This window comes from Onychomys torridus, chromosome 13 (genome assembly GCF_903995425.1).
Source record: "Onychomys torridus chromosome 13, mOncTor1.1, whole genome shotgun sequence".
Lineage (NCBI taxonomy): Eukaryota > Metazoa > Chordata > Mammalia > Rodentia > Cricetidae > Onychomys > Onychomys torridus.
The window spans coordinates 3,457,887-3,470,886 of record NC_050455.1 but is presented as its reverse complement, the minus strand read 5'-3'; the positions used below and the strand labels follow the sequence as shown (position 1 = coordinate 3,470,886).

General features: G+C 48.7%; 1 protein-coding gene across 1 annotated transcript in view; it reads right to left on the bottom strand.

Annotated features, from left to right (window-relative positions):
* The window catches only part of Ttc39c (tetratricopeptide repeat domain 39C), an 84,602-nt gene that overhangs the window by 29,590 nt on the left and 42,012 nt on the right, over positions 1–13,000 (bottom strand). Inside the window, exon 5 of the mRNA XM_036204964.1 lies at positions 2,189–2,543. Within this exon, the coding sequence (XP_036060857.1) occupies positions 2,189–2,543 (355 nt within the window). The remainder of the gene's footprint in view (positions 1–2,188; positions 2,544–13,000) is intronic.

Genomic DNA, 13,000 nt, shown 5'->3' with positions numbered 1-13,000 from the left:
TGAGTTAGTTAAATTAAACTAGGCACATAGAGAGGAAAATCACTGAGAGATCTGCTTTGATGAACACGTACCAGCACTTAACCAGCACATCAAATGTTTTCACATGAACCTTACAGCTAGTGCACTGGTGAATCTAAGCCCTATGGAAAACATACTAATTGCCAAATTAATTCCAATCCCCTTTTCAGAGATAAACACAAAACAATACTAAGCCATAAGCAAGAAATGTCCACAAGTTACAATCCTGTTAATACTATTTAGTAAAGGGCCACTGTTTGTGCAATTTAGTGACCGTGACAGGGTAAAGCTTTTTTCCATCACTTTTAACCCTTCAATGCTAACATGTATAAAAGAGAAATTTCTGCCAAGATGGTGTCACATCAGAGAAACAGACCCAGGAGCTGTCAGGCAGCTCAGACTGAGGAGAGTGGTTGTTTTCCAGACTGAAAATTTAAAGATTTGTTTCTTTTTATGTGTGTGAGTGTGTTGTCTGTGTGCTCTGTAAGAGCACTATATGTGTGTAGGGCCCACAGAGGCCAGGAGAGGGCATCATATCCCCTGGTCCTGAAGCCACAGAAGGTTGTGAGCTGCCATGTGGGTGCTGGAAATAAAACCCTAATACTCTATAAGAGCAGTAAGTGCTCTTAACTGCTGAGCCATCATGTATCTCTTCAGCCCCCAGAATGAAAATTTAAAACCAAATCCTTTTTAAGCAATTTTTTTTTTTTAGAGCTGAGGATCAAACCCAGGGCCTTGTGCTTGCTAGGCAAGTGCTCTACCACTGAGCTAAATCCCCAACCCCCTTTTTAAGCATTTTAATTTTAATATGGCTCAATTTAATGAGTTATTGGGGGATATCTAAACTATATATGCTACACCAACTAACTAGAATCATCAAGGAAGGTTACCCAACATTTGTGCTCTTTGCAAGGACAAAAATTTCAGAGTCACACAAAATGTTATCTTATAAATTCAAATAAAATCAGAAGTGTGCATCTGAGAGACTGTAGTAAAGGTACAAAACTCCTTATAAAATCATTGGTGGCTGGACGATAGATCAACTCATAACTTGGGCTGGCCTGTTGTGGAATATTAGTTTAAGGTGTGTTAGATTTGTTTATGCTGTGGAATACTTGTTTAATGATGAAAGATGTGTTGCATTCTTTCATGTTACATTTGTTTAACTCCGTGAAGCTGTGTTACTTTGCCTGTCTAAAACACCTGATGGTCTAATAAAGAGCTGAATGGCCAATAGCCAGGCAGGAGAGAAAAATAGGCAGTGCTGCCAGGCAGAGAGAATAAATAGGAGAAGAAGATGGGGAGGAGTGAGAAAAGGAGGAGAGGAGGATGCCAGGGGCCAGCCAGCCAGCCAGCCACCCACCCAGCCACCCACCCAGCCAGTTACATAACCAGCCACAGAGTCTGAAGGAAAAAAAAGAAATATAGAATAGAGATAGGGAAAAGCCCAGAGGCAAAAGGTAGATGGGACAATTAAAGTTAAGAAAAGCTGGCTAGAAACAAGCCAAGCTAAGGCTGGGCATTCATGTATAGGAATAAGTCTCTGTATATTTATTTGGGAGCTGGGTGGCAGGCCCCCAAAGAGTCAAAAACAACCAACTACACTGGCCAGGGAAATAGGTCAACTGGGAGAGTGCTTATCTCCCAAGAATAAGGACCTAAGCTCCATCCCCAGAACCCACATGAAAAGATGGACCTGGAGTACATGCTTGTAATTTCAGTGCTGGGGAGGTGCAGGCAAGTAGATCCCCAGGCTAGTCAGCCTAGACTACTTACTTGGTCAGCTCTAAGCCAATGAGAGAGGCTGTCCCAAAGGAGCCTGTCTCCGAGGGTGACACCCATGTTGCTCTTTTGTCTCCACATACTATGCATGTGTACCCCCACATATACAAACACACATATGTGTGTGCATAAACATGCACATGCACACACATGAAAATAAGGAAATGACAAACCGAGGATTCAGGGGACTTGACAAGCAGTACCCCAACTCTCCAACTAACAGGATTACGTCACCACCAGCACAGAACACATTCCTTGATGCTGCATGACAGGCACAGCATCCTTATCAACCAACCAGCATTTTTCCTGAAGTTTCAAAGTTCTCACTGCTGTTTACTTACTTTCAACACTATAATATCTAGCAAAGCATTGCAATATAGCTACTCACGTAGCTAAAGGGGCCTTCATGTCCTTACTTTCGCTTGCATACGTCAGTGAAGAAAGGCCCTGTAGGCGGTCTCCAGGAAACCCCAGCAGGTTGATGATTTTGAGCAGGTTTGGGGGCACCATGGATATGCAAAGGTGAAAAAGGCCATATCCAAAGCTAACAGCACCTTTCAGTCTGTTTAGGGACTCCTCAGTCACCCCTTCAGCCACCATGTGATTATCATTTGCTGCATCAGAAGATAAGGGCTCTTCTGTTAGCTTCTTCTGATACAGTTCCTGAAGGGCGTTGATGTCCACATAGCACTTATTGTAAATCTTCCAGGCTTTCCTAAGGATCCACCCACCTTTTATGTAGGCTGTGAAGAGAAGGGGAGAGAGGATTTAAAACCCAGCAACAGTGTTTGCATTTGTGTAATGATACAGGGCAGTCAGAACTTGGAACGAGGAAAGAAAAGCAAACCACTGAAAACACATGTATTAGCTGTCATCACACTGCACCTGCCTCATGGGGCTTACACTGCTGTTGTCATCACTCTGTACAAATAAAATGCTGTTTGGCCAGTGGCCAGGCAGGAAGTATAGGCGGGACAAGAGAGAAGAGAATTCTGGGAAGTGGAAGGCTAGGAGGAGACACTGCCAGCCGCCGCCATGACAAGGAAGATGTAAGGTAATGGTAAGCCACGAGCCACGTGGCAAAGTATAGATTAACAAATGGGTTAATTTAAGATAGAAGAAGTAGATACAGTTTGTAAACAATGTAAGTTTCTGTGTGTTTACTTGGTTGGTTCTGAGCGTCTATGGGCCTGGCGGGTGAGAGAGATTTGTCCTGACTGTGGGCCAGGCAGGAAAACTCTACCTACATTACTCATTCCCTCTTTTCAGTCAATGTTCGATCAGCACAGGGTACAACCTCATGGAAGAAGTGCACGGCTCTGTCACTGCTGCCACCACACTCTTCCCAGAGAGGGAGGGAGGGGAGGGGGAAGGGAAGATGTAGGAAGAGAAGGGAGAGGGGCAAAGAGGGGGGGAAGAAGAGAGAGAAAAGAAGGGTGGAGGGAAGGAAGGGGAGAGGAGGGAGGGGCGAGGGGGAAGAAATGAAGGAAAGGAACAATGGAAGAAAAGGGGGACAGGCTGAAGGAAGGGAGAGGGAGAAAGAGAAGGAGGAGGGAAGCAGGCAGAGGACCCTCTGAACCTGGTGTCCCCCAGTTTCTGGGGCCCCCACTGCCTCCCGAGGCCACGGTGATGTCCCCTGGCAGACCTTTCTCACACCTCGTCTGTCTCCCCCTGTATTTTCATGCCTCTAAGAAGAGTTCTCAGTTGAAACCATGGCTAAATTTGTGCCATCCACCGAGCAGGGTGTCCTGCCAAAAAGTATTAACAAACAAACAGAATGTTAATTCACACTTACTGGATCAAAATGCCAATGCAGTGCCCCCCAAAATCACTCATGTTAAATGCAGACATGTGAAGAATCTCCACGATACCTCTGTCTAATGCTTACTGTGTATTAAGGGTGGTTTTCATTTGCTCTATGGCAAAGGCTGGTGTTCACACACTGTCCCAGACTGGGGACATCTACAGTGAAGGGGGTGACAGAGACCAAGTTGTTCGCTAGTAGAGCCCTCCAGAAAACATCCCACAAACAAGACTTCCAAGGTGGAAGGTGAGACAAAGAGTCACTCTCCATGGCCCCTTGGTCCCACTACACAGGCCCTCAGCTTCCTGCTGTCCATGGTGCCTCTGAGCACATTTCTATCTTCAGATGGGGAGTAGGTTTATCTGTGGTTATCTGAGAGCATCTTCATGTTTGGAGGAGAAGCTTCCTGGTAGGAATTTTCAGAACCAAGTTCTCTCGAGACAACAGACAAGCTTACTGGCCTAGCCCAGCCCGGTAGCAACAGGACGTTACTGCTCTGACCTCTGTGGACAATTGGCACCCATGACCTGACACAGGCTAGCAGGGCCTGACAACAGCGGAAATGCACTTTAGAAAACATGTAATTTCAGAAATATATGGTATCAAATCAAATTGGATTCATAAACTACACACTGGAATGGAAAGGGAGCTAGGATATGGTACACTGCTACAAGCCGCAGAAATATATAGCACAGGATTTCAGCTGATTATGACAAAGCTAATACCTGGAAGAAGCCAAAGGCCTTCCAGAGGTCAAGCTGAGGCTCAAGGAGCCTTGGTGATATTTGGCTTTTGATTATCAGCCGTTTCCTGCTATGAGTTTCTTGTGTGCTATGTAGCTTTTCCATCATTTATGGGGCACCATTCCCCCTCTACTAAAGGAATATCCTGATACATATGCATACATACATATATATACACATATATATATACATACATACATACATATGTATCTGACAGCTATGCACAGCCAGAACACCAGTTTAAGCCTTCCTGTAATTATTGTCATTGGCAGCATCCGGCCAGGACCATCCCCAGAGGGATGAAAGTACCTTATCAGAGATACCTCTGTACTCTCTAAGAACAGACTTAAACATCCAAGGCCAAACAAAACAACACCTATCTCCTAGGTCAGGAGGATAGCTTTATTTCTTGTGCAGTTTAGGGTGAGACCCTCCTTTCTTATACAGCCTTACTAATAGACCCCTAACTTCTTACCTAACCACTTCTAGGAATATAGACTGAGCACATAGGTCCCCCTTTTGATATACTAACCGATCATTAGCTCTCTATTGACCTCCTCCTTTACCACTCCCCTTTGGGATTATAAAAGAAAGCCTGGTGGTCACTGCCTGAGGAAAATTCTTACCTGCCTTTAAGGCCCTGTAAGAATTCAAGCCTGATGACCTTGCTCTGCGAGAGGATTGCTATTGCCTGGGTTTATAACTGGATTCCTGAGAGACTTAGGGAGAACTAAGAGAGTCAGAGAACTGAGAGGTAGAAGGAGAGAGGATTTTTGAAGAGAGAACTTGAAGACAGAGAAGAGACAAGAGAATGGAAGAACTAGATGGGTAAGAACTGGAGAGGAACGTACTGAGATAGGGAAGAACTGGATTGAAGGGCTAAAAGAGAGGACTAGAGGAACAAGATGGAAGATGAGGAAGAGCCGGATGGGGAAGAACAAGATGAGAGAGAAGGAGGTGGGGGAGGGGCTGAGATGAGAAGGAACTAGATGGATGAGAACCTAGCTGGGGCAGAACTCAGATGAGAGAATTAAGATAGCACTTAGAGGTCAGCAGATAAATGCAGAGAAATCAGGCAGGAAAGGATTGGGCGTGAGAGCAGACTAGAAGCTGTGTAGAGAGAACTGACTCAGAAGAATACAGTGTGTGGTCTAAGGAGTTTCGTGTACGTAGATTCATTTACTATCGTCAAAGACTAGATTATCAGCTGGTTGTAGATTCTTCCCGGACCCTGGGAGGGGACTATCGAGGGTCCGGACCCAAATAATCCTCGTTAGTACATGCAGAAAAGAATGAACCCAGTGCTCCAGCCTGCTGTCCTTCAAAGGCTTGTCTACCATGTGTGTCCCTGGCTAGGCGGAAAGCTCAGATTTCAGAAGACTTGGCTCTGGGGACACCTGGTTTTGCCTGAAAGTCTGAAATGTGGGGATGTGTGAGGCAGGGGATGCCTACAGAACTGGCCCTATGTAATAAAGCTGGCCTGGGGTCTGAAGGAGACACCCTCATTGTAACGCTTCTTTTGTGTCTTCATTGCTGCAGAAGGCACGTGACTCCTCTGGAGAGCAGCACCCTTGGGAACCTTCGCTTGGTCCCATGTAGACTTTGCCCCAGACATCTTCCACTTTGCTGATCCACCCCACATCCTGTTGTTACGAACCACACACAGTGTGATTGTGCCCTGAGTCCTGCAGGTATTTTGCAGGGGTGTTCTAGCCAATATAATACAATATACTTAAGCATACCTATTTCCCAACAACGAATGTCTGTATTTCCTATGGAATCACAATGAACATTCTGAGTGGTGAATGTTCTGGAGTCTTTGTCCATCTAAAAGAAGGACAGGGTAAGAATAAAAAAGGAAGACTAAGTAGCCTGGACCAGAAAGATGGCTCGGAGTTTGATCCCAGGGACCCATATGATAGAAGAAGGGAACTAATCCCTGCAAGCTGTCCTCTGATCCCCACTTGGGGCATGCACTTCCCCATCTCTTGCATAAACAAAACAAATAAACGTAATAACAAATGTAAATACCCAAAGCCTGGCTACATTTCTTATTCAGAATCTAAGATTTTCTTGAGACATCATATTTAGTTGAACTGAACAGAAGTTACTACACAGACACTCTATCTCAGACATCGACTAGGTAAACCCAGGAGAAACAAACGTGTTCTCAATTCCCTTCTTCAGGAGCTGCATGGATGGATGTTCTTGCCCCCCCACATAAACAAACCCTGAGCTTAGGAGTGAAATTCTCCTTTTGACTTTTTCAACATTCATTTTCCCCCCCAGGAAACAAGTACCTAAGTCTTCCTCCTCTCTCCTTCCATTCTTATCTGGGATTAAGAAGGAAAACCTGGCTCCATTTACCCTGTGTTTTCATTATTAAAGGAAGTAGAATCTTGATTAAGGAGAAAGCAGCATTGAGGAAGAGACGGAAGGTGGCAGAAGAGGGGCGGGGCACTGTGGCCAATCAAGGCCAGCGAGGGGTAAGTCAGAGGCGGGGCAGGAGCACTGCAGCCAATCAAAGCCAGCCGAGGAGCACTGCGGCCAATCAAGGCCAGCGAGGGGTAAGACAAAGGCGGGGCAGGGGCACTGAGGCCAATCAAAGCCAGCCGAGGGGTAAGAGAGGCGGGGCAGGGGCACTGCGGCCAATCAAAGCCAGCCGAGGGGCACTGCGGCCAATCAAGGCCAGCGAGGGGTAAGACAGAGGCGGGGGCAGGAGCACTGCGGCCAATCAAAGCCAGCCGAGTGGTTAGCGGGACAGCTAAAGAAATACAGGCAATGTCCAAACTTGGGAGTAAGGGGACGGCCTTGGGAAAGTGTAGTTTAACAATCTAGATCCCAGCAGAGGACTAAGAAAAAAGTGAGCAGGGACGGTAACCAACAGAAAAAAAACCACCAATTCCTGTCTACAGAGAACTCAGTCAGTAAAGAAAAACCGAGTGCCACAAAGTGAAAACCCCATTCTTATCAAATAAAAATACAGTGAATTTCATGCCTAAGATAGCACACTGGTCTCAACGTCTGTGAGGATAAAGTATACTGTAACAGACAGACACACACACACACACACACACACACACACACACACTCAGGGAGCTTTAACATGACACACACACACACACACACACACACACTCAGGGAGCTTTAACATGACACACACATACACACACACACACACACACACACTCAGGGAGCTTTAACATGAGCCAGTAAAATTAAAAATCCAAGAGCTTGTTGGACTACTCAAGACTAGAAAGCCAACTGCATGCAAACAAAACTACACACAGACAGAAATCCACTACGAGCAGCTTGATTTGGAACAGGTGCCAGGACTGCCCTCCTGCCTTCGGAAGGAGGCACTCTGAGGCTGTGCACATTAAGCAGGAGGGTGCAGCTGGCTCTGCAGGGGAGCGGCTCTGCTGGCGGGAAAGAAAGGCAGGGCTAACTATAACCCAGCAATGCCTCTAAAGAACACATTCCTTCTGTCCAGCAGAAAACAGCTTTCAGGGCCCACCAGGCATGACCTTCTGCTGGCTCCTCAAAGGGCAGATATAAATCATCCAGCTGCTGTGATCTCTCTGGGCCAGAAGGCGGAAACCACAGACCATTTGGCCTACCCTGTGAGGGCCAGGCATCAATCTGCAGGGAGGGGGGGAGGGTCAGGAAGCCCTGCCACACAAGAGAGTAGAAATCCTTCCTAGAAAGGACGACCTCTTAGAAAATGAAAGCATCCAGTCATACCACACTGACCTTGGGAGGAGTCTTGTCATTTTCCACAGGGACTGTTCTGGTGGAAGATCCACCTCAACTCCCCTCCCTATCTCTTTCCCTAAACCCACCCCTTCAAAGCCCGCCAAACACAGCTCCTCCCCAGAGATGCTCAAGACTATCCCGACAGGGTTTATAAGCTGCATCCCAGAAAACAGACTCATGGTTCTCTGGTCCCCGCTGGCGGGGAATCACCCAGGAACGCTTTACCCATTAAACCAGGCCTTTTTCTAATTTGGTCTGATTTGGATTGCTGCGTCAGCAAAAAGGCCTATCAGGGTACAAGAAACGTATCATCTGGAGGTCCTACGGAAGGAGGGCTGATTTTTTCTCCACTGGCCTAGGGCTGCGTGGCGAGGAAACACCCCTCTCCCCACACCTGCTCTCCACCAGACTGAGATTGGCTCCCAGCTGGATAAGTTTCCTTCCCAAGTCTTCGTTTTTTCAGGGTGTTATGCCAAAGACCCATTCCAGAGCAGAGGTCTACTTTTGTTCTGTGGGACCCCTTCTCCAGAAGATGTTCTGTTGAAGGGAATTTCCCACCCCACCCCTTAGGTTTTTGACCCAAGACTTACCACAGTGGACACATTGTACTAGGCTTCGGGTCCCCAGCATAGACTTGAGAAACAGCACTTGCCATTCAAAGCCTGATCCCCAAATGCCCCTGTGGGGTCTTTACAAAATCTATTCAAATTACGTCCATGGTTTTGGGGTTCTGCGTTCAGAGGCCAATGTCTCACAGCACCAATCTTGTTGGCTAGGGTCATGGCACCTCTAGATTCCTGCCTATCTGGGAACTGGGATCCTACAAATTCTACTCTGACCATGCTGCCAGGGACAATGGCCCTTCTCCCACTCCCCCCAACTCTACCTGCCCAACTCCCTCCTCCCTGAGGCCACAAAATCTAAGACCAAATTCCTCCTCCTTACCCTCCTTCCTGTCCTCCCCTCTCCACACTGGGCCCCCCATCTCTCAATGCCTCAACCTACATTCTGGTTCCCTTCTACACACTGGCCCAACGCCCCCGAATCTTCCCCGGTTTCTTCTCATACTTGGTCTCACCAGACTCCTGCCTTCCCACCCATTTCATTTCTCAGTCAGCATCAGATATTACAACATTAAAAAGGTTGAGGAGTATCCCCAAACTCCCCTACAGGAATTGGTGAAAATAGCTTTTAATACTTTTAATGCTTGAAAAGAGATAGCTGAGTCATCCCAATAGACAAGTCCGTAACAGAATATGCTCCAAGCCCAAGCCTTAGCATCTGCCCTGAGGCCACCAGGGTCCTCACAAGGGGACAAGGGAAGTCGGCCACGAAGCTCCATCCCACTGGAGCTCAGCCCAAGTCAGCTCTGCCAGAAATGAGCCAGCAGCCGCCCAGGAGGCCGTGCCCAGTCTGCCGACAGCTTGGACACTGAAGATCTAAATGCCCCGTGCAGGCTCCTGTGCCATGCCATGGAGGTCCAGACTCACCAACACCGGCAACTGAGGACTCCTAAGCCTGGCGGAGAACTGACATGGCCTAGACCTGCTGACTCCCATTGCCATCTCGGAGCCTAGGGTGACGCTCTGGACAGTGGGTAAGTCCACTGACTTTCCCTTGGACACAGGAGCTACCTATTCTGTTTTGACATCTCACTCAGGTCCTACAGTTCCCTCAACAATTTCTGTCATGGGGGTGGTAGGATCTCTTCCTTCCCACTTGAGACGCTGACACTTCCCTGCATTCTTGCAGGACGATTCTTCTCACACTCTTTTTCTGGTCACACCTGCTTGCCCTGCAACTCTGCTTGGTCACAATGTTCTCAGCCTTTTGGGGGCCTAAAGAACTCCATTACCTCCTAACTATGGTTGACACCTTTATCCTCAGGAAAGGTTGAGAAGGCCAATGGACTCATCAAACAGCAGCTCACCAAGCTCTCCAATGAATTCAGGTTGTCCTGGCCATCCCTTGTCCACATTGCCCTAACCCGCCTCTGGGCCACTCCACACTCCCCTACAGGCCTGAGCCCTTTGAGCTCCTTTATGAAAGGCCCTTCCTCCTCAATCACGACTGCCTAGCCAAAACTCCCCCACTGCCGGGTACCTCCCCTACCTCCCTTCTGAGGCCCCTTCTCTGTTCACATGCTGATAGCTCTCTCTCTGCCCCCACACCAACAGACCCACCTGCCCTGAGCCTGCTCCACTCTCCCAGGAAACAGAGTACTCCTCACATTGCTCTAGTCTCTTGAGCCCCGATGGACAGGGCCTTATACTGTGATCCTCACCAGCCTCGGCTGCCAGTTTCCTGGGACATCCATGCTGGTACCATCTCTCCAGGCTCAAGCAGGTACCTATTCAGGATACATGGTCTGTCCAGCAGTCGGGACTCTCCACCCTCGGGTTTTCCAAGATGTCCCACTAAAGGGCCTATCTGCTCTTCTGCTCTGTGCATTCATCTTTACAGAACAACTAGGGCAGATGTTAATGATCTAGTTTTTCCTAGAAACTTGCCTTCTTTGCTTCCTCAAGAAACAGATGCCTGAGGTCTCCAGGATGACAGCTAACCAGAAGCTCCTCTGCTCACACCTCCTGCTGAATGTGAGCTCACCAATTCCCAACTCTTCCTCACATCACCCCATGTCTGCAGGAAGTAGTCAGACTTGAACTGGTGTCCCTATACCCAAAGAGTCTGGAATGTTTGGGTGGGAGCTCCACCTCAACCCTTGGCACCCTGGCACCCCTATCCCCTAAGAGTATACCCTAAACCCAAACCCTAAACTCACCCCTTCAAAGCCCACCAAACACAGCTCCTCCCCCAGAGAGGCTCAAGACCACTCCCATGGGATATAAGCTACATCCCAGAAAACAGATGCGTGGTTCTTTCGGTCTCTCATCCCCATTTCCTTGTCTCCTCTCTCTGCGGGACCGGGAATCACCCAGGAACACTTTACCCATTAAACCGGGCCTTTTCCTAATTTGGTCTGATTTGGATTGCTGCGTCAGCCAAGAGGCCTATCAGGGCACAACGAAACTTCTCAGGGACCATGTGTGCAGGAGTCTTAGGAGCCCACAGTGCAGATTGGTCAGGCTCACCCTTCTGAGACCCAGGGAACAGACTTTAAAGGGAAAGAGCTGATTAACTGTGTGCACATGTGCATGTTTGTGCATGTATCTAAGTGATTGTGGGAAGGGTGCATAGTTGTGTGGGTGTGAGCATGTACATGTGAAGGCCAGAGGACACCCTTGGTACTGTTTCTCAGGAATGTCATCTGCCTTCTTTGAGACAGCCTAGAGCTTGCTGAGTAGGTGAGATGGGTGGCTAGTGGGCCTCAGAAGCCCGCCTGTCCTCCATCACAGCTGGGAGGAGTGTGTTCCCATGCCCAGATGCCCAGCGTTAGACGTGGATTCCAGGGACGGAACTCAAGTCCTCATGCTTAGGAGGCAAGGACTTCACCAAATGACCATCCTTCCAGCACAACAGGAGACTTAGTTCTCTCACCGGCCAACCCACCTCCCCATTGTCTTCACCCACAGACAAGGGAGTTCTGACAGACTCACTACTCCTCTGGCAACTGATGTCCTGAGTGGCAGCGCCCTCCCTCTGTTCCTCCTTCATTCACAGAGTGCACAGTCACCACGTGCCAGGGAGTGCCCCAAACATGCATCTGAGACACGGGGAGGAGATGGACTTTTTGTTTGTTTGTTTCTGTTTTGAGCAGTCTTGTACTGTGGCCTAGGCTAGCCTTGACTATCTGACCCTTCTGCCCCAGTCTCCAAAGTGCTGGGATTAGAGGCCAGCACTTAGCCCCTCCCACCTGGTCATTCTCTGTAACTCAGGAGACAGGAGAGACCCTCGGCCTTCCTCATGGGCCAGAACCACTAGTTCCTGGCGCAACCTCTGTAACCCCATGCCTGCTGGTCACAGGAGCTTCCCGAGTTAGAATTTTCATCCTTTCCCCAGCGGAACCTCGAGTTCTGTGGTCAAGATTCACCCTCCTTCATCTCTGGCCATCGGCGCCTGTCATCTCATAGAGCCAGACTCCAAGGAAGTGCTGAAACACACGGGTAAGGAGGAAAACAGCACACAGACCAGCCAGTTCCTACCCCGAGAGCTTTACAGCCCCACACTGAAGCAGGTTTAGGAAGGACAACCTAGACACCATGACAGCCGCTCACTGGGCCACACACAAGGTTCCCCTCTTGTCACCCAGACAGACAGGACTGACGAGGCCTGTGAGGAAAGAGGAAGGCTTGGGCCACACCTGACTGGGCAAGAGAGGGAGGCAAAGTGCATTTCTAGTGAGGGGAAACTGAGACACAAGCTGCCAAGGTTGTTTCAAAGAACCCTGAGGAATGAGCTCACAGGATGCCAAGGGGCAGGGTCTGACCTGCCAACCACAAAAGGAACTTGGTTCTACCTGTGACACAGGCCAGTGAGGTGTCCAAGCACAGGTGCAACACTCCCTAGAAGGTCAGCTCCAGCAGCAGGGAGCGGGGCTAGACACACTAAAAACAGGGAGCATGTCGGGGTCGGGGACACCGGCATTGTGGGGCTACAAGGAGGCGGTGGCACAATCTGCCAGACTGAGGGGGCAGGGAGCGAGTTGAGCAGGGCTAGGTGACAAAGCAGGAAAATGAGGTTGGCCTCCTGAAAGGAAGGAAAGGCCAGAACAACCACTTGAGCACTCACTCAGCAAGAACACGGCAACCATAGACAAGGCGTCTTCAAACACAGACAGAGGAAGGAAATGAACCCATGGCAAGTGCCACAAGGCAGGTTTCCCACATGAGCTACCAAGTCATATGCTCACTGCAGAAAGTGGGGGAAGAAAGCGATTGTAGTTACAGAGGTGTAAAGTCATACTGGAACGTGGAGGGAGGTGATGGGGTGATGTGCT